This window comes from Hyperoodon ampullatus (genome assembly GCF_949752795.1).
Source record: "Hyperoodon ampullatus genome assembly, chromosome: 12".
Lineage (NCBI taxonomy): Eukaryota > Metazoa > Chordata > Mammalia > Artiodactyla > Ziphiidae > Hyperoodon > Hyperoodon ampullatus.
Window position 1 is genome coordinate 75,864,341 of NC_136925.1, and position 21,889 is coordinate 75,886,229.

Sequence of the window (21,889 nt, forward strand, 5' to 3'; positions counted from 1 at the left end):
ATTGGCCCTTCAAATCTCAGTGCAGTTATCACATCCCCGGGAAGCAACATGATGACTCCTCTTCTGGGTTCCCTCTGCCTGTCTTGCTCTGTCACCTCATACACTCTGTCTGTCTCAATCCACAGGGCTTTCACCTTCTAGAAGCCAAGGCTGTTACATTCGTCTCATATCCCAGGACCCAGCACGATGTTCGGCAGAGATAAAATGCCACAAAAAAAAAAGTTTCTTTCAAAAGGCCATCTTATGAATACTTATGGGTTCCTTTGTTGTATCTTGGGAACTTTTCTCATCTCAGCTTGGGGTTATGTTAATTAGGTCAAGGGAAAACATGATCATATGTGGCTGGGTAGGCTTCATCTTGTTTCATGGATGTCTGAATTCCAATCAGCACATCTATCAGGAAATGCCTGGGATACCAGAAGGGAGAATACAGATGACATAACACAAACTGTTGTGAATGCTAGAAAAAGAATAAGAAGCCCATCTCCTACGTTGCCTCTTTTTGTTTTTTTCCTACTATGTAAAGAGTAGCCTATGGGCCTCTGTGAGATACATAACACTTATACAACATTACATATTCTTTAAAATACATCTCTTTTACTTGTAATCTGCTTGAGACATGAAGGTGAGACATGAAGGTGGCTTAAGCAAAGATGTGAGTTAACTAATAATTCAGGATGACAGATATCACTTGTTACCATGAGGAGAATTGCTTAATGGATGATAAAAATCCAATGATTCTCAAGTTTGGTGTTCTTTTGAAAAATACAGGACATCCCCCCAAGATATGCAAAGTACTGGAAAATATTATGACAAAAAAAATCCAAAGGACTGCAGGGAACAAGTGGCAAGCAAGTGAAAGAAGTCAGATGACTCAGCTGGAGAAGCTGGGAGACCAGCAGAGCACATTAGGATCATCCGGAGAAGGAGCCAGCTCTAAAGAAGCTGGGAGCAAATACACCTAAGGACTCTTAGTATCTGGTCTTGGAATATCAGAGAGTAATAGCTCAAGAAGAATATGTAAAGTCATTTCAAATGTTTGAAAGGAGGAGAGAAGTAGGTCTGGCCATGTAATACTGTACCTAAACAAGAGTCAAGATTTAAAAAGTAAATAAAGTGCAGTGTAATTTTCAGAAAGTTATATAGTTAGAATAATGCTATTATTCTGTTAATTCAGCAAATATTTTCTATTGCTGGCACTATACTAAATAAAGATGATAAAGACCTGATGGTCTCTGGCCTTGAGATACTCACCATTGGGTTGGGGTTTATAAAATTGAAACTGAGCAGGACCTTGTGGGGCCCTCCCATGTAAAAAAAAAGCCCTTCTGTGTCCCCTGTCTCTTTGTTCATAGGAAAGCTGTAGTCTCCCAGGCCTCCTTGAGTCACAAAAGAGCAGGCTCAAACAGTTAATGATTAGGACAGTAGAGTCACAGAATCTTTAGTTCTTCCCTGAAGATAGATAAGTGTCTGATGCACATTCCTGAGTTGTTTTGCAGATACTAAAACCTCCATCAGAGGGAAAAAGCTAACTGCATGATGACCAGACTGTAGCCATGACACAAGCTGCTCCATCTTGAGCAGTACTGAATATGTGGCTTGCACAATTCCAGACACTGGCCTCAAGGAAATTGTAACAAACTGACCCTGGAATTGAAAATTAACTGTGCTTAAATAATCAGTATGACACTGAGTAGACTACTTACTGCATGATCAGTTTCAAGATGATTCTAGAAGCTAACTGTACTGTTTTCTTTTTCTTTTTTTTGCAGTACGCGGGCCTCTCACTGTTGTGGCCTCTCCCGTTGTGGAGCACAGGCTCCGGACGCGCAAGCTCAGCGGCCATGGCTCACGGGTCCAGCCGCTCCGCGGCATGTGGGATCTCCCCAGACCGGGGCACGAACCCGTGTCCCCTGCATCGGCAGGTGGACTCTCAACTATTGAGCCAGCAGGGAGGCCCTAACTGTACTGTTTTGCACATAGTCTCTGTTCGCGCACCCTTGAAACTTTCCTTTAAAAGCTCTTGCCCTCTGATCGGCAATGGGGAGTTGATTCTTTGGGACATGAGTTCACCTTCTCCCCAGGATTGCCAGCTTCCTCAATAAAGCCATCTTTCCTTTTACCCAACACTTGTCTCTCAGTATTGGATTTTTGAGTGATGAGAAGCCTAACCTGAGTTCAGTAATAAAATCAACAAAGCGTTTACCCCATGATAAAGGCTCACAGCGTTGGGACCAAAACATTCCAGGGAAATTTTATAATAGTCATCAAACTAGCACACCAACAACAACTGTCAGTATGGGTTCTGTTTGTATACTTGTTTGTATGCTTGTTTTTTTCAAGACAAGGAATACTTAGCATGCTTGACCAAAAAGAGGATTCAGAGGAAACGGAATGAGTATGATCTGAATTAGGCATATTTTACTCAGTTGATCATGGTTGCTGATTTGGTTGATCAAGCAGGCTGGATACCAGCCTTCTGTGGCTCAAAGTGTATCTGCTCTGTAAGACGACAGTGAGACAGTTAGAGTTTTGGCTCAAGCTGCCCTCCCCTAGTGGAAAGTGTTCTATCTTCCAATGCAAGAGTTCCAATGAAGCAACTGAAAATGCCAGGGGTGGAGTGTAAATTGAGGAAGCAAAGCCATGAAAGTGGTGGAATCCAAAGCATAGGCCAGAGAACTCTGCCTGAGAAGGAGTCAGAAACATTTGCTCAGTTGGCAAGCAATAAGGAGACAAATATTGCTGTGGAGAAAACGAAACTCTAGGACAGCCAGACTTCATGACCATACACCTTTTGCTTTACTAAGAATATTACGAGGATGGGGTGGATTGGAAATGGTGCTGGAGGCTGATGTGTGTGAAGAATATATGGAAATTGGGGTCTCATTTATTTCTGTAAATGAAGGGTATCTTTATAATCACCTTATATCCTTATAATAACCCCTGAAAGGAAACTATAGTTTTTATTATTATTATTATCACAATGCTTAAAAGCTAATATCAAGAAATATAGGAAATGAGTGGCCTGTCCAATTTGTTGAGCAGAGGGAGATGTCACTGGGATGGAGACCAGCTCCTTACCTCCAACCCGATGCTCTCTCCAGATCACCACACTGCCACAGAAACACTGCACAATCATTTGTATGCCAGACATTCAGGGATAGAAACATAACCACCACCAACTAACCAACTAACCAGCCAACAACCAACCCAAATACCCAACCAACCAGACAAAAACACTTGTTAGTAGGGAAAGAATCTATTCCACTTCTGCACCCTACCTTGCAGCCAGCAGTTCTCCGAGAAACATTTCAATTTTATGGACTTCGTTTTTCTTCTCAGGAATATGTTGCTTACTCTCTCCTAAGTCTTCTGTACTTAATCTTTCATACATTTCATGGATCCAAACATTCAGTTTTCTGTGTTGATCTTCAAAGCTAAAGAAAACAAACACACCTTAGAGAAATTTTAATATCCTCATTATAGTAAATAAATTCCAATATCTGAGGTCACAATGTCTATGGCAATTAAGATCTCATGAATTTTCAAGCAGAGAAGAAAACTCGACAATAAGCCAATTAAATTATCCCTTATTTCAGTAACAAAATGACAAATTCTGGACATTTCTCTTGAGATACAAGCAAAAAAAAAAAGAAGCACCTTATCTTGCTGAGTTGATTTCCTTGGTAATTATAGCTGATAATTACCAACAAGATAACATTCCCATGTCAGTGGGCACTCAAGTTTGTGTCTTACTACAAAGACCTTGAATTGGGGCCAGTGGATAAATGGGGCAGTGGAAGCCCTGGGAGAAGAAGGGAAAGTCATCTCTGTGTCTTTGTACCTTATGGGGATTTGAATGTGGCACAAGAGCTCTAGGGCTCTTAAGTTTTGAAAACAACGTAAATTCTCTAAGAAACCTTGACAAGAGTCAGGCACATTACTCTCCAACCAAAAAGGCATTTTGATTATACTGACATCTTTCTTTTCCTAGCAATAGAAAATTTTTTTCTTTCTAATTTTATATTCACCCCTGTTGACATAGCTTCCTGACTGGAATATTGATTCAGAGAAATACAATAGGTGTTTGCTGCCATAATTCCAACCCAGAAGAAGGAGACACAGGAAAGGACTTGGGCAATCTAAAACCTGGGTATCAAAACTCTAACATCTTGATTAAGCCAAACAGACAAAAAAATACATGTATTTATGCCATTAACAGTTATTAGTGAATATAATTCCTTTCTTTTTCTATATAGAAAATAAAGCCAAATGATGCCATCAGAGTTTGAGCAATCAATTATCGTCCTAGTATGAACATGTACTTAAGGTCAAAACTTATTATAACTTAAACTCACAGTCTCAAATATTTTTTGTTTATTCCCAATGGGTCTTTAAATCCTGAAAATATATTCTGTGTATGATGAAATCTACACTTGTCAAAACAACCTACCTCCCAAGTTCCAAAGCACAGTCTTGAAGAGCCTGTTTGTCTTTAAGACATTGTTTCAGAAATGCTTGAAACTCTTCATTAGCCTTTGTAATTTGTTCCTGAATGCTACTGACGATTTGTTTAGACAAATGTGCATACAAAGTTTGCCCTTCTCGAGTCACCGCATCAAGCTTGCTCTGCCCATCACTGACAGAGTCCAAAAGGTTCTGTTTCGGGAAATAAAGGTAATAGAAAATATTTGTTATTATTCAAAGACCCTGCTGCATGGGAGCAATAATTACAGTTCTGACCTGAGAAAGTGGAGCAAGAGAAGAAAAACAGAGCCCAAAGGCAGAGGCCTTTAACAAGGCTGGAGTGAGACTGATGTATATGATTGGATATAATCAAGACTCAGAATGGAGGATGGTGCCAGCCAGTCACTGGAACCACTGCGGACCAACTGCGAGCAACATCGAGCTGGAAAGGATGATGCTCTCATCAAGGTCTGTTCTCAGTCTCTCCCCATTCCCACCATCCCAATCTGGTCCAGGCTCCACCTCCTCACATGGTTAGTGTGACATATTTTAACTGGATACCTGTCTCCACCCCTCCTCCTTGTCTGACCCCCTGCGCACAAAACCCTGTCTTCAGATCCCTTCTTTTCTTGGTATGCACCTCTTCCTTGGAAGATCATATGCATGGGCATGGCTTCAACAGAGCAAAAGAAGCCCAGGACTGCTGTGCTAGCCCTGCCTCTCCACTGAGCTCCACGGTGGCATTTGTGATCGTCACTCAGACTTTTCTTCGTGGAATTCCACTGCATCTCAAGACTCAAAGGGGACAACTCCACATCTGAATTCACCAAACCTCCTGCAAAACCGCTTCCTGTATTATAATGCTCTTCCTACCCTGACTGCTAATGAGTTATCTACATAATTGTCATCACCCATAAGGCCACAAAATCCTCATGCTCCTCATTAATTTTATAAAATTATTTTTATAAGACTTAACACAGTGCTTTGCTCAGATTAGTCGCTTGAAAAATGGCCCAAACTCAATTTGAACCTAGGCTCCTGTCAGTCATTCTTACCTCTGTGTCACAATGGCCTTCCCTTACCAGAATTTATACATTTTTCATTGTCTGTAACACCTATAAAATCTATAATATCTATTGCTTTTATTTGAATATATCGTAGCTCCAAGTTTAGATGATAGGTTATTAAAATACACAAGCCAGGTCTTCTTTCTTAAAACTCCTTCATGATAATGATGTAAAATAGATACAATTATTTATGCTTTTACTGCTATAAAAACTGAAATTAGGTTTAGTTCTGAATGAATTCCAAAGAATGATCAACAGGCTAAAAAAGAGAGGAAAGGGATCTAGAAATTCTGAAATTCTAACATTTTCTCAACTTACTTTTCATATATTAACTATCTCCTTTCAAGTCAAGAAAACTCATTCTGTTAGGGAAGAAGAAAAATTTGAAGAAAATAAGGTTTGGGGAAATAGATGATTTAGGTCTGACTTGAAGGCACTTGAGTGCAGTTTAGGGAAGAAGGAAAAGCAGTGCCAGCTTGCATACCTGAAGATCATGGAGCTTTGCCTCCAGAACTTTGCTGTCCCCAGTTCTATCTGATGATTCCTTTGCCGCTGCCTTTATTCCAGAAAACCACTCTTGAAATTCCTGCATAGACTCTTTGGAAAGTAACGAAAATAAGAAATACATTCAAAACATTGAAAGAGCTTCCAGGATGACCACAATGAATTAATTCTGGCCTTCAGCCCATTGCATCTTGCCTTACAACAAATATTCCAGAAAGAAAACAACAATGATAATAATATAGAATATAATACAGTATGATCTATAATCATGACTGTTCATGGTAGAATTGAGAAATTACCTCAGATATAAGACTGAAAAGAAATTCGTATTCTTGACATGTTTGATTTCCCATTGTGTTTCTTTCAGTAAAGAAAGATAATTGCCTGATTATGTCAGATTGAGCAATGCTCTAGAGGCGTTAAAGCCATTCCTATGGCAAAGAGAAGAACCATCTCCTCTGCCCACCACGCTGACTTAGAACATCTTACATTCACACCACAGCAGAGGCACAACTGTGTGGGAGGCCGAGTCAGGGACATGTGTCCAGCAATTTCCTGAATTACATGGCTGCTGTTTCACAGCCTCTCCTAAGATCCAAGTTTACCGTGTAACTTCATCATAGCAGTGGGACTCATCTTCCACATAAATGAGCTCTACACAGAAAATCCAGATGAAGTTCAGATTCCTCATGATGGCGGACTCCTACTCTCTTAAGGAGAAAAAGGAAGAATTCCGCGTATGGTGAGAGCCCAACCACAACAATTTGATTGCTCAAATCTCACCACACACACAAATTTAAAACGCTACTCTTGTGGAAAGTTTTCTGGCAGTTTCTAGGCAGCATTTGGTTTGGACCATGTCTTGTAAACAAACTATTCAAGCTAAGACCTGTCAGAGCTCACCATTGAAGTGTTGTTCCAGAGAATCCTGAAGGCTGGCCTGTGCCTTGCAGCAGGACTGGCTCACAGCCTCATGTCTCTTCATCAGCCCCGTCACCGCACTGCCCAGGCTCTCCAGCTCCACTGAATGGTACTTGCGGCACAAGCTATTGAGATTTTCTTGGGTGGAACTGATGTTGCTTTTCTGACTTTGAAGTTCTTTTTGTATTTCCTACAGAATAAAAATATGCCATGAAGGATATTCATCACATTCAAGAGAAATATTCCATATACTCCACTCTGGAATGTTTTTTGGAAAGTGATGTTGTTGAAATCCACTCAATAATGTATATATGTTTGTCGGACTTTTTTTTTTTTTTGAGTATTTGTGATAGATTTGTGTTGATTCTTTCAGAATTATGCCCAGTTCTCCTTGGGAACAACTGCAAACACTGTTGAGAGGTAGCTATGATTTGGGTTATAGTTTAGGATTTCAAGCAAATTGAAAAGGTCTTTGTGGATTCCAGCCCAGGATCTTGGGTTTAGTCAATTAGAAGCCATTATATTAATGGAGTCACCCTCCTATGTTCACATCTTCCATGGGCTACTTGGGTTTTGTTTCAGGATCACAGGCCACATCAAAAACACCGGTAGTTAATTTTAAAAGCGTATGTCCTTAGTCTCAAGTACAGTAAGAAAATATGCTAAAAGACCACAGAACACATATGTTGCTTTCTCAACCATTTTAAAAAAATATATCCCTTGGGGCTTCCCTGGTGGCGCAGTGGTTGAGAGTCCACCTGCCGATGCAGGGGACACGGGTTCATGCCCCGGTCCGGGAAGATCCCACATGCCGCGGAGCGGCTGGGCCCGTGAGCCATGGCCGCTGAGCCTGCGCGTCCAGAGCCTGTGCTCTGCAACGGGAGAGGCCACAACAGTGAGAGGCCCGCGTGCCGGAAAAAAAAAAAAAAAAAATATATATATATATATATATATCCCTCTCAGGATAAAAGCAGTCATGCTGATCAATAAAAGTAATTAAGTGATGAAAAACTACTAGGCATTCAAGTTTGAAAATGTGTAGAAATTCAAACAGTTCTTCTATAGGCTCCCACCTTTTTATTAAAAAAAATCTTAACAAGTACAACCTATGAGTAGGTCCTATAGCAATGCATGCTTTCTGTTTTTAGAATATTTGTCTTTGGTTTCTTACCAGCTGCATTCAGTTCTCCATCTGTTATTTGCTTTGCTGTCTCCTATATCATGAATTAGTTGGTTTGGTGTTAATACGGGTAATTGAGAACAGAGGTTCCATTTTTATTATAGTCACCAAATACAGGAGAATTAATATTAGATTGAAGTGTAAACACTTAGTGATAGTTTATGACTTACCTTCACTTTTTTCAATCCTTCACAAGTCTCAGTTTGGGCACAGTTCATCAACGATTCTTCTAGTTTTGTCAGCCAGGTTGCAATGTCATTAATAAACTTCTCCACTTGTGCACTCTGAGAGGTGAACTCTTTCAAGGTTCCTTTTGCCTCTTCAGCAATTTCTTTGGCATGCTCCAGTTTCTGCCTTAAGTCGGCTTCTATAAACTAAACATGAAGTAAGATTTCATTAAAATCTGTGAAGACCAGAGCACTCATTCAGTAGGATTCCGTTCACGTGCAGCTTAACTGTAAAAATTGCAGAAGCCTAACCATGGATGCTAATTCAACTTTTCTAAGAAGGAAAATCAGTGGGTACAAGTTGCCAAATATCTTAAGCAATGGGAAAATGGAAAGTGTGAGGATTACCGTTAACACTGGACTTCTTAAAGTGGAGGCTTTGACGGAGGTGCCAGGGAATCCACGAGATCCCATTTCCAAAGCAGAGCTAGACTTACACGGAGTAACCAAGCTGGGCACCAAAAACCTGCTCTTCATTCTTCCTGGAAATACACACTTTTCACCCTGAAGTAGTCGCTACTTTGAACAAACACCACTTGGGGATTTTATAATGGAGCAATGTCATTTTTGTCTCCTATTTAAAATATTCAGTGAGGCTACTTCTCTCCTCCCTGGGTGATTGATTTTGGGAGGGCTCTGAACTCCTCTAGCCCCATGCATAATAATAAAAGGACTTATAATCCTGATCAACTGCAAAGCAGTTTCAATTCCTCAGTTAGAACTTCTAGTCCCAGTGAATAATCAAAACTTTGAACTGAAAGCTAAGATGTTTTTTCCTATCCTCAGCTCAGACCAGCTGCAAACAGGAAGCCTCCAGTGGAGAAAAGAGGCCAAGTGCCTTTTTTGGTCTTTCTTCACATTCTTTCTACTCCCTGACTTTGTGTACAGCCTCTGACCCCTGCAGGCTTGGACAGGCAGGAGGTGGGTGACAGCTGCTGGGCGCTGGCATCTCTGCTCTGCGGGCCGGGTGACAGTTTACACTCACTTCTCTCACAGGCCTCGTGTGTGGGGTTTTCTGAGACTTCCCTCACTGCTGCCACCTCCCGCTGACGTCCCCTAGATGCAGGCGATACAGTCCTGTCTGGCTCTTCACTTTCTCCTTGTGCAGCCTGTGGGTATCTCTTTAACTCCTAGCGGCCAAGGCCTGTTCCTCCCCCAGAAAGCCTTCTTAGGTACCCTGAGATGCACACAGGTAATGCTCTCCTCCTCCTTTCCTTTCATAATTCATTTCTGGGGTTTCCCTGGTGGCGCAGTGGTTGGGAGTCCACCTGCCGATGCAGGGGACATGGGTTCGTGTCCCAGTCCGGGAAGATCCCACATGCCGTGGAGCGGCTGGGCCCGTGAGCCATGGCCGCTGAGCCTGCGCGTCCGGAGCCTGTGCTCCGCAATGGGAGAGGCCACAACAGTGAGAGGCCTGTGTACCGCAAAAAAAAAAAAAAAAGAAACATAATTCATTTCTGGGCGTGAGGTCACACGCTGGTATTTCATCCCAGATGCCTCTGGGATGCAGGCCACTCAAAACAATCATTTCTCCTTTGGCAAATACATCAGCAGTCAGCCAGCCTGTCTCTCACACTTAAGGTCTTACGTGGTGGGAGTTAGACACTAGACTCCTGTGTCTGCCAACTGCAGGGGGCATATGCCATGCTCTCTAGATGGTACCGTCAAAATCCTTCTCATTTTGAGGTAAGATGCAGGCACCCCCATACTTCCTCTCTGAGTATAGGTAGGGGTGTGTGTGTAAGAGAGAAACCAGAGAACAACAGAAGCTCTCTCTCAAAACCCTGCCTCCATCTTCACTCTGGCAAAGTCCAACTGTTACCCGTTTATGCCCCTGATATGCACAAGCTCTCCTTTTCAGTTCTGTGGATGATCAGCATCCCTTCTGCCTACTCTTGCTTCAGGTGAAACTTCTAACCTTCTGGTACAAGTATATCATCCACCAATGATACTAACTGATAGATACACAGCCTTGGGTCAGAGGAAAAGTATAGGGGAACAAACAAAATTGACTTGTTAGCAAGAAACAGTAGATAAAGAAGAAATAGGAAGAGAGAAAATGAAGACAGCAACAAATAGAGAGCTTAAAATAATGAGTTAGAACCCTTGGCCCCAAGCCCGGTGCTGGCTGCTCCCAGGCTCCCTCACTGAAGCAGCCCAGTTTGCCTGGTCAGAACTGGTCTGCCTGGCCTGTCTCCTGGTACCTGTGGACGTGCGCCATCTAAAGGGCCTTGAAGGGGGATTTGTGACCGTGATCGCTCAAACGCCATTATTCAGTAAATGGATTAGAAAAATGTCAATAAGAATATCAATATTCATAAATGTGGTTTCTGTTTCTGTGTAGGCTTAAAATGGTCCATGAGGCAAGTTGGATGCTACCACTTCCAAAATTTAGTAAGGAAAAAAGGAACTAATCTTATTATAATATTTGAGTTGGAAATATGCTATTAATACTAGCACATGGAATTCTAAAAATGTTAATATTTTAACCCCCATATCTGATAACATCTATGTGCTTGCTTGGAATTACGACAATGATAACAATAAGAATATACATGCACATATACATAAACATATACTTTGTAAATAAATACTTAAAGTGTGTGTGTATATATATGTGGACATATATATACACTTTTTTGAGAGTGTATAGTATATAGAGTTATTACAAACTTGATTGAGTGCTTACCTGAAGGTCTGGTGGTGTTTCTGGATTTTTAGTTAATTCTTTAAGATCATCAACTTTGGAATGAAGTTCTTCTAATCTCAATGCTCTCTTTTTAACTTCAGACTGCAAAATAAAAGACAAAGGGGAAAAACATAACTAACCAAAACACTGACGTGTTATACTTGGCATTTAATAATTTCAAGCATTAACTCTGTCAAAAAGCCCCAACTTTAACCCAGGGTAAAAAAAACAAAACAAAAACCAAAAAACTAAAACCAAAACTCTGCTTCATTTTCTGAGGACTCTCATTATTTGTGAACGTGGAAAAATGTCACCATTAACTTTCACTGGGAATGTGAGGGAGTAGGCAGAACTTTCTTTCTTCTCTTTTATGGGAAAAAAATGCTCCCGGAAAAAATTAAACATTAACCGAAAGTCTTGAGTCAGCGGGGATTTTCAACAGACTAACTGTCATTTATTTATTAGCATTAATATCATTGGCTACTATGGCAGCATTAAAGTCTTGAGAAAGTATTTCAAAACAAATACACATCAGGAGTGCCTCTTAATTACTGTAGACTATATGTAATATAGAAGAAATATTTCAAATGGAAATTTAAAGGGTAGTTAAATAGAAACAGGTCAATTAGGAAATTGACATCTAACATTTTGACTTTTGTCTTTTTTTTTTTTGGCACCAACACTAACACAAAAGGAGAAGAAAGAATAATCAAAGAATCATTATGGAACAAATTAGATGCTTGGAAACGTCATTAGTTATCTGGGCCCATGAAGGAACTTTTTTTTTTTTAACATCTTTATTGGAATACAATTGTTTTACAATGGTGTGTTAGTTGCTGCTGTATAACAAAGTGAATCTGCTACACATATACACATACCCCCATATCCCCTCCCTCTTCTGTCTCCCTCCCACCCTCCCTATCCCACCCCTCCAGGTGGTCACAGAGCACCGAGCTGATCTCCCTGTGCTCTGCGGCTGCTCCACGAAGGAACATTTTAATAAAGTTTCCCTCTCAACTTAAATGTGGTATTTTGGTGCTTTGTAGACACTAACAAACCTCCTGATGCCTTCAATCTAGAAAGTGATTTACTTGCCCAGTAAGAATTAATGAATTGCCTGCCAGGCCCATTGGCCTTCCCCAGAAGCAGCCTGGGAAATTAAGGCATCACCCCTATGCACCTAAACTTCATTTCCTGCACTGCAGCAGCCACGGCACTGTTGGGCACCAGGCTGAATCCAGCTCACTGATTTTATTAGCTGGTGCATCACAGAGCATAGCATAAAAAACCCATCTCTGGGCTTCCCTGGTGGCAGAGTGGTTGAGAGTCCACCTGCCGATGCAGGGGACACAGGTTCGTGCCCCAGTCCAGGAAGATCCCACATGCCGCGGAGCAACTGGGCCCGTGAGCCATGGCCGCTGAGCCTGCGCGTCCGGAGCCTGTGCTCCGCAACGGGAGAGGCCACAGCACTGAGAGGCCTGCATACCGCAAAAAAAAAAAAAAAAAAAACAGCTCTGTGAGTGAGTGAACCTGGACATAATGAATGTGACTGAGACCCACTGGCTCCCTGGATCCCAGAGGTCAGTAGTAGGAGTATCCTCCAGGCTGGTTGAACACCTGGCCCTGATCTGTAGCATTTACCACCCTTTTGAGCTACAGCATGATGTCACAGAACATGGAGTTGGAAGCACCATTCAGGTGTACACGTTCTATAGTATTTCCATCATATGGATATAATGTGTCAATAACTCAAGAGCCAGATAACAGTAATTGTCAAATAATAATTAGGAAGTGATAAGTTTGGGGAATTCATTACTTTCTTTTTTAATACAAATTAATGGTACAGTTATTTACAATTTAATTTTTAATAATTTTTAATAATGGTTGTGTTTATCACTGGCTCACAAAATTCCTGAAAACGTTGTGACTTTTGTGAGCTGGTACAAGCTGTACTCCAGTACACACCACTGTTGGAGCTGTTATGTTAATTTAACATCAAAGGTAGCAACTAAAGAGACTGTGGGATCCCTCTCCTGACTGTACTTTTGGTCTGGATAATTCCCTCTACTTATGTTTGCTCTTAGAAATAGGAACAGCCTATAGGATGTTCTTTGGGTAAATACAGCTGATAACTTAGGCAATACAGATGATTCAACAACATTTTATTCAGACTGCATTCTTTCATGTGTCTGTCATGTCCCATATGTGTGCCAGGCCCAGCACTGGGCCTTGGAGCACAGAATGTGAACAGTCTCTTCCCCCACCAAGGGCACAGTCAGTCCCCTGCTTTGTGAAACAGGTTACCTCTGGACACTCTATTTCCCCTTACCCTACTTCATTTTTCATCATAGCCCAGTTACCGCTTGACATTTTACATATGATATATATTGTAATGTAAATAATGTAAATATCATAAGGGTAGTGACTTTGTCTGTTTTACTATTAAATTATCAGTGCCCAAAACAGTGCCTGCCACATTTTAGGTGCTCATTGGGAATCTGATGAGCAGATGAATAAATGAATGCAAGAAATGGGAGTTTAAAAGAGGAATTTAAAATAAATTGGTCACTAGAACTTTAAAAGCCCACTTTCCGTGGAAATCTGTGACCCTCCAATCTCCAGTTTTCTTCCACTTCTGCAAAGGCAGTGGAAGAATCCAGCACCTAACTTAAGTGTTTAGGACCCGTGGTAAGTACTCAGTAAACATTTTGTTTGAATGAAGAAAAAGTAGATACTAAATATCATTAGATTACAAACATTTTCAATTTGGTTTTCCGATAGGAAGGTGCCATAATCTCAGATGAATGGGACAAATTGTAGATTTTATGAATCTTTACTTTTCTACTAATACTTTAAGAGCCCCAACCGAGAAATGATAAGAATGCAAAAAAGAAAACATCCCTCTTATCCATAGCCTAATCAACTTTCAAGTAAACAGCAAAAGATAGTAAAGAGTTTTATTACACTTATTATGTGCCTTGAAAGGAAGAATGAACTTTACTTTTTTTTTCCAGTGGTTTGTTTTCTTTCTTTCCTTTTTTAAATTGAAGTATAGTTGATTTATAACATTGTGTTAGTTTCAAGTGTACAGCAAAGTGATTCAGTTATACACAAATATATATCTATTTTTTCCAGATTCTTTCCCTTATAGGTTATTACAAAATATTGAGTATAGTATGTGTCTTGAAAGGAAGAATAAGCTTTACAAAAAAGACAATTTTTTATACTCTGGTCAATGATGTACCACAAACTCACATATGAAGGTAAAGGCATTTTACCTCAAATTCTTTCAGGAATTCTTCTGCTTTGAGGCTGTTATTCAGGTTGCTGATGCTTTTGGTCAGCTGTGGAACAGAATTGTTTGCCCATCCGTCGATCTCATCTTTACTTGTAAGTACATCATCCCAAATGGACAGGCCTACTCTCAGCCTGTCCATGTTTTCCTCAATTTTCTCTGATATCTGGGATAGAAAAGAGAGACCATATCATTAAATCTGAGGCTTTCAGATGCTCTTTGCCCACCGAAGTATTAAATATGTCAATGCTTCCTTCATATTCTGACTGAAAAACAAAGTTTTACAAAAATTATTATAATCTAATTAGTGTTCCTGGCTCAAGTAAATGCTAACCATTACATTTCAATGCACATTACAAGTATTTCTGTCATTAGGAGAGTTGATTGAATTTTGATTTTCATCTGTAAATTGGAAAACAATAACAGGTCTATTGCAGTCTACTATAATATAACTCACTCTAAGGTTTAATTTTACAGGATAGGAGTCTAGCTAGGGCAGTACTGTATTTATTTTTGAAAATGACACAATAAGCCCTTTTATTTGTAATGCTGAGATATAAAAATGTGCATAATTAGACTTGCACATATTTATAGAATAAGTAAATGCACAGAACAACCTACTCTGCATGGTTAAAGTATTATTAGTATTACTGTTTAACAATCTTCCCATAATAAGAATACCATTTTAAAAGTGGAGGCAGGTAAGGTTTTCTGAAGTCCCCAAATTATTTGATTATAATATGCAAACATCAATATCTAACTTCAGTAATTTAGCTTAAGTAAGGGAATCCACTGTAGGTTAAACTTCTGAACCTAAATATTGATAATAGGGGAGCGACAGAATCACAGGAATTATGAGCTGGAAAACAATGTAAAATATGTATGGATTGAGATGTAGAGTTCCAGAGAGATCGAGTGACTTGTTGTATGGGCACATAGCTAGCAAATGACAGAGCAAGAACTAAAAGCCAAGGATGTAAACTGCAAGTCCAATGCTTTTCAATGCACAATTATAGTCTTATTACTTTAAATTATTATCCATTATTGTTTAATATTCTGCAAGATGTTTATAAATTATTCTCCTATTTTATCCATGATCTCAAGGTTTGGAAAAGAAAAACATTTAGAGTTATAAATATGTTATGACTGAAGCTATCAAATGAAATTCTAGATAATCTGCCAATTTAACAAAATAAAGCAAATAATTTTTAACTATTTCTAAACTGTATGTGAACACTATTTTTTTAGAGTATCATTTTGAATTTAGCATTAAAAGTTAAAAAAGGAAGTCACATTCCTGAATAATCCTTGCCCAAAAATGTGACTGAGAAATGTGAATATATAAACTATTCATAGAATCCCAGGTGATGAGCTTACATCCAGCCATTTGTCCACAGTGCTTTCCATGTCTGTTTTCACCAAGATGAAATCACCACTGTGAATTTTTTTCAGCTCAGACAACAACTGTTTTCCTTTACTGGTAAAATCATCCAATTCTTTCTGTTTATTACACATTTCATTCTTGGCAGTTGCATGCTATGGACATAAATGTTTCCTTAATTAATAAAACAACCAGAGATATGTCAAGAATTTATAACCATTTGCCTCTAAGAAATTTAATTCATGGTTGACCTTATGCAGAAACCACTGGTAATAATGAACTATACAGATATATATAATTTTCTCGAATTGCTAGAATCCCAGAATATAAGCATTCCTAAAAAAAAAAGGTTGAGCTTGTCAGCATGAATTAGCTGTATCTAAATATACTGACAGGAGTTTTATAGAGAATGCATTATGAGTAAAAACAAATCTACTAACAAAGTCTAATAAAATAAATACATCTTGAATTATTACCTTTGATAAAGCCCACTTAAGGTCCTCCTGATCTTTTACAGTAGTTCTGGTTACAATCACATTGTTGGCATTTTCTAGGACTTTAGTTACAGCTGACTTCAAATTCTGATACTCTCTCATTAAGTCAATAAGTCCACAGCATAGACCCTGGCTGTAATGATTAAGAAAATACATCATTTATTGTCACATGTCAGAATAGGGAAGAGTTCCCCCATGGTTGGACCTGATACATAACTACATAAGGGTACTCTGATAAATGCTGGAATCAAGGGAAAACCTATTTCCACCTACTGATGTCAAAAGCATTCTGGCCAATCTGACTTAACCCTAATGTCCAAAATTTTCTCCATGAATGAAGAATCCACCTAGTCATTAAAACAAAATCTGTTAAATTTTTTAAAAAATTATCTGTGATTTAATTACTTCATAGTATGTGAGTTGAGGGGAAGGAGACCCACTCCTCCCAAAAAAACCCCAAAACCAAACCAAACAAAAACTACTGCTCAATAATTAAAGTACAGGGACTTCCCTGGTGGTGCAGTGATTAAGAATCTTCCTGCCAATGCAGGGGACACGGGTTCGAGCCCTGGTCCGAGAAGATCCCACATACTGCGGAATAACTAAGCCCGCAAGCCACAACTACTGAGCCCATGTGCCACGACTATTGAAGCCCACGTGCCACAACTACTGAAGCCCACGCACCTAGAGCCTGTGCTCCGCAACAGGAGAAGCCACTGCAATGAGAAGCCCACGCACCACAGCGAAGAATAGCCCCTGCTCACCACAACTAGAGAAAGCCCGCACACAGCAACAAAGACCCAATGCAGCCAAAAATAAATAAATAAATTTATTTTTAAAAAAATTAAAGTACATATGAGATTTTCTTTTCCATTTTAAGAACACAAATTTTCATTAAATATGAATCCCCCAAGAATCGTCAAAATATAAGATAGTTTTTGTTCATAAGAGTAAAATGCTTTTGAGCAAACAACTCTTCATCCAGGAATTTTTCAAAAGAAAGAGGTGTGCACTAAGATTTGGGTAAAATTATATATTATAACCATTATTTGTAATAGGGGAAAACTTAGAAATAACCCAAATAGGCCAATAAGTGAGTACATTGTGATACATTCTTATGATTGAATACTGTGCAACCTATAACAAATCACAATTTAGGAGAATATTTAATAACATGGAATAACTTTTTTGCAATATGGTTAATTTTTAAAAGCCTATATTAATAGTCTACAGTATATAATAAAAAGCTTATATATACATAAAAAAATTAAATATGAATGTTACAGATGCTTTATTTGTAGTCGCCCAAACTGGAAAGATCCCAAATATCCATCAGTTGGTGAATGGATCAACTGTGGTACACCTAGTAAGTGGAATGTCATTCAGCTATAAAAGTAGATTGGACTCTGTGGATACATATCACAATGTGCATTGAGCTAAGTAAAAGGAAGTATTTAACCAAGTGTAGTAAAAACTTATGTATACACCAAAAAATGAACATGAGTGTTTAGATATGCTTTATTTACAATTGTCCAGACCAGAAAGAATCCATTTATGTGTGATTCTGAAAAAGATGATACTACAGAGACAGAAAAATGATCAATGGTTGCCAGGGACTGGGAGTGGGGGGGGATTGATGACAATGAGACATAAGGGAATTGTTTCAGATGGTAGAACTGTTACTGTGAAATTTGATAGTTGTGATATTTACACAACTGCATGAGTTTGTTGAACTTCTACAGTTTAAGGGTATACATTGAAAAGGGTGAATTTTACCATATGTAAAACATACCTCAAATACAAACAAATACAACAAAATGAAAAAGAAAATCAGGGGTTAAGACTCTCCTGGTGGCACTTTGTAACTGTTGACAACTCTGGATTTTAAGCATCAAATTTTGTATGTAATTGTTATCTCCAGACAACTTCCTCAACAAAGTTCTGTAGGACTAAATTTTTAATGTTACTAAATAGACAGAGAATACCTAAGTTGGCAAAAGATATTAAACTCTTGATCACACCAACGCAAATCAACAGGCAATGGCCCAATGTCATAAATTAAGTAGAAAGTTAAAAACAAAAACTGAGAAGTTTTTTACTTACTTTTCATGAATTAGTTTTTTGGTGTCATCCCAAGTAACCTCTAAGCGGTTTATCTCCCTGTCGACTTCAGGTGCAAAGACTACATCTTTCTGAGCAAGTTGCTTAGCTTTGTCTTTCAACCAACATAGTTCATGCTCATGAGAATTCAATTCATCTTCTAACTGATTGAAAACTCTCAACCTGCAAGTTAAAATGTTATTTTATCATTAATTTACTAAAGGTAGTGAACTAGTATTTCCTTTCCATAAAGCATGCATATTGGTAGCTAGAAAAGCTTTTAACACAGCAATTAATGTATATCAATGGATAAAGATGTTTTTAAAGTTAACTTTGCATAATTTAGACTGTACCTTAGAAAACACTTTAAGTCATTCTTACTATTCACCTTCAAACTGCTATTAAGTTTGTATTATCTTTCTATTTTGCTTTGGTGGTATAAGAATTTTGACCAGGGCCAATATTGGAGGTAAAGTAGGTGAGTACTTATTGAAAGGTCATTGGTAAGAAATTCTTCTGGGGACTTCCCTGGTGGCAAAGTGGTTAAGAATCTGCTTGCCAATGCAGGGGACACGGGTTCAAGCCCTGGTCTGGGAAGATCCCACATGCCACGGAGCAACTAAGCCCGTGCACCACAACTACTGAGCCTGCGCTCTAGAACCCACGAACCACAACTACTGAAGCCCGCGTGCCTAGAGCCCGTGCTCCGCAACAAGAGAAGCCACCGCAATGAGAAGCCCGTGCACCGCCACGAAGAGTAGCCCCCGCTCCCCGAAACCAGAGAAAACCCGCACACAGCAACGAAGACCCAACACAGCCCAAAATAAAAATAAATAGAAAAGAAATTTAAAAAATAAAAGAAATTCTTCTGTGCCATGAAGTTCGACTCATATTAATAGTAATATTTAAAAATAAAACTTTACCTACTTTTTGAACAGATTACCACTGGAAAATGATCATGGGTTTTTTTTGGTCCTTAATAGATTAATATTTGAGTATTTGTAAAAAAAGTGGTCACAGAGAGGCAGCCACTGACTCTTTTAGTTCTTGCATTTTGGTATAGTGCTGACTATATGCATTATCCCATTTACTTCCCAAAGCAAAGCGGCTAGGAGCAGGCATTATCAAAATATCTCCATTTTATAAGAAGAGAGGTGCTTTGCTCAAGGTCACCCAGTAACACATGAGTATGATATGACTGGGATTTAATGATCAATCGATTCCAGGCAACATTTTCCGTAGCCTCTGTGCAACCTTGGTGAGTTCAGTGTTGTGGGTACTGACGTGGCTCTCGAGCCCAACCCAGGTCTCCTCCAGCAATTTTAGGATCTCCTGGTCTGCTGGAACCGAGCCTGCGAGGAAGGGCCGTGCAGCACCAACCCTACCGCTCATTTCCTGGCTGAGCCATTTGCTCCTTGGCCGCACTTCGCTCGTCCTTCTACCTTACTCTGGAGGCCATTTTTCCTTCCCAAATTTTATTCCCTTTTGTAAATTTATTGCTAAGCTAGTCAAATAGCTTATTGCCCATGAGGCATACAACCTCAGGAGTCATTATCATCTAAACATCTAATCATCTAAACATCAAAGCCTGAGCTTGATGTTTGATTCTGGTTAAAAGGAAGCAAATGGCAATGACTGTGGCAGGGTCAATATAATCTTTATCCATTACGGGAGCCTTAGCATGAACGCATTTCTGCTGTTTCTTTGCCCCCTGAAAAATGCAAGAGAAAGTGATGCTGAGAAGATGAGTGGGGAGAAGTTCTACTGAGAAGGAAAAAGAAGGTTGAAAAGACCGCTGTAGTAAAAAATTACTTCTCAAATTTACTGCACAAAAATAACTTTGACCCCCTAGCTTCTCTGTTAATCTCACCTGACAAAACCCCGACTTTGCTTAAACCCACTTCTCTGCATTCTCCACACCTCTAAGCAAACAGGTAAAAGCAGTGGGGGAGAACCACTTTGCCAGGCTGTTTGGTTCCACTTCAAGTGAATGAATACAAATCTCAAATGGCAGCTTATCACTTACCAAGCACCAGAGGCTTCATTCCCATTTTTCCCTACGTTTTCACCCCACAGCTTCCTGTCACTCACTCTCAACTAAGGGCCTCACTCCAGTCCTTTCTGAGAGGCTAGAAGCCACCGGGAAAAATTACCTCATATTTTACCACCAGAAATGCAAATCTACTTCACTTTCTTTCTCCTCTGCCTGTCATTCTTGTTACAGAAGATGAGTCCCTTCTTCTATCAGTTAAAAATTGCTTAAAAATAGATATGATCAATATACTCTATGGTAAATAGAGTGGCTTATATATACATCTTAGGAAGGTCCTTAAGGAAAACAAGGAAATTTTAGTACTTCTTAAGTGTTAAAATAGTCACTCGGGGCTTCCCTGGTGGTGCAGTGGTTGGGAGTCCGCCTGCCAATGCAGGGGACACGGGTTCGTGCCCCGGTCCGGGAAGATCCCACATGCCGCAGAGCGGCTGGGCCCGTGAGCCATGGCCGCTAGGCCTGCGCATCCGGAGCCTGTGCTCCGCAACGGGAGAGGCCACAGCAGTGAGAGGCCCATGTGCCGCAAAAAAAAAAAAAAAAAAAAAAAGTCACTAATTTTATCCTCAAAATATTTTTTTTTGGCCACGAGGCATGCGAGACCTCAGTTCCCCAACCAGGGATTGAACCCGTGCCCCTGCAGTGGAAGTACAGAGTCCTAATCACTGGACCACCAGGGAAGTCCCCTCAAAATATTTTTAAAATAAGTAGCTAAATCCGGTACTATTATAGTTTTGCACAAGAGTTCATTCCAGACCAAAGAAAAAGTACACGAGACAACCGGCTTCCACGCAGTTTCCATTCACCTCTGTTGAAGCGCTTGGCGGGTTAGTTCTTTCAGCTGCTCTCTGTCAGTCCTTTCTTCGATGTCCTCAATGCTTTTCAGCAACTCCTCTTTCTGCTCTTGGAAGGCTTTCTTCAATACCACCAGGGCGTCTGCCTCACTCTGCTTGGTTCCCAGAAGGTTCTGGATCCTCTCTAATTCAGAGCAGAGATGATCAGCTGTAGTTCTGCAGGAAGTCCTCTGCTCAGAACTTCCACTTTTGAGATGGTATTGGGCTTTGGTAAGCAGGCCATCAAGACTGATAGCAGCAGCTTCTAATGTTTTCACGTCTCGGATAGCATCCTGGAGGTCCCTTTCTAGTAAGTCAGACTGTTTCTTATTCATACTGTGGGTTGCTTCCACTGTTTGCCTCAGCCGCTGGAGAACCCCTGACAGAGAGGCATGGCCCTGCAGGAATTCGGCCAAGTGAGAGAGGGCAAGCTGCCGCCTCTCCACGACCTGGCTGGCCTCCTCAAACAGCTGGTAGCAGTCCTCCGCTTTGCCCTGGAGGAGGTGAAGGTCCTCAGCATGGCCCAGAGCACCCAGCTTCACTAGGTGACCCTGCAGACTCTGCAATTCTCCCTTTTTGCTCTCTACTTCTGCTGCATGGTCCTGGAAGAGGAGAGAGTTAGTTATTGATTCCCCAGATACACTGTTTTACTGACACAGATACCGTCAGGATTTGGGATGTCAA

The 21,889-nt window shown here is 40.1% G+C and overlaps 1 protein-coding gene across 4 annotated transcripts in view; it reads right to left on the reverse strand.

Moving 5' to 3' along the window:
* Positions 1 to 21,889, reverse strand: part of SYNE1 (spectrin repeat containing nuclear envelope protein 1) — a gene marked incomplete at both ends in the record, with an annotated part of 450,185 nt that overhangs the window by 249,457 nt on the left and 178,839 nt on the right. For all 4 annotated transcript variants that reach the window (XM_079716491.1, XM_079716490.1, XM_079716492.1 and 1 more), the window contains 11 exons: positions 3,282 to 3,437; positions 4,454 to 4,659; positions 6,019 to 6,131; positions 6,942 to 7,149; positions 8,310 to 8,513; positions 11,056 to 11,157; positions 14,334 to 14,516; positions 15,728 to 15,886; positions 16,208 to 16,358; positions 18,329 to 18,508; positions 21,179 to 21,807. In XM_079716491.1, the coding sequence (XP_079572617.1) occupies positions 3,282 to 3,437; positions 4,454 to 4,659; positions 6,019 to 6,131; positions 6,942 to 7,149; positions 8,310 to 8,513; positions 11,056 to 11,157; positions 14,334 to 14,516; positions 15,728 to 15,886; positions 16,208 to 16,358; positions 18,329 to 18,508; positions 21,179 to 21,807 (2,291 nt within the window). The remainder of the gene's footprint in view (positions 1 to 3,281; positions 3,438 to 4,453; positions 4,660 to 6,018; positions 6,132 to 6,941; positions 7,150 to 8,309; positions 8,514 to 11,055; positions 11,158 to 14,333; positions 14,517 to 15,727; positions 15,887 to 16,207; positions 16,359 to 18,328; positions 18,509 to 21,178; positions 21,808 to 21,889) is intronic.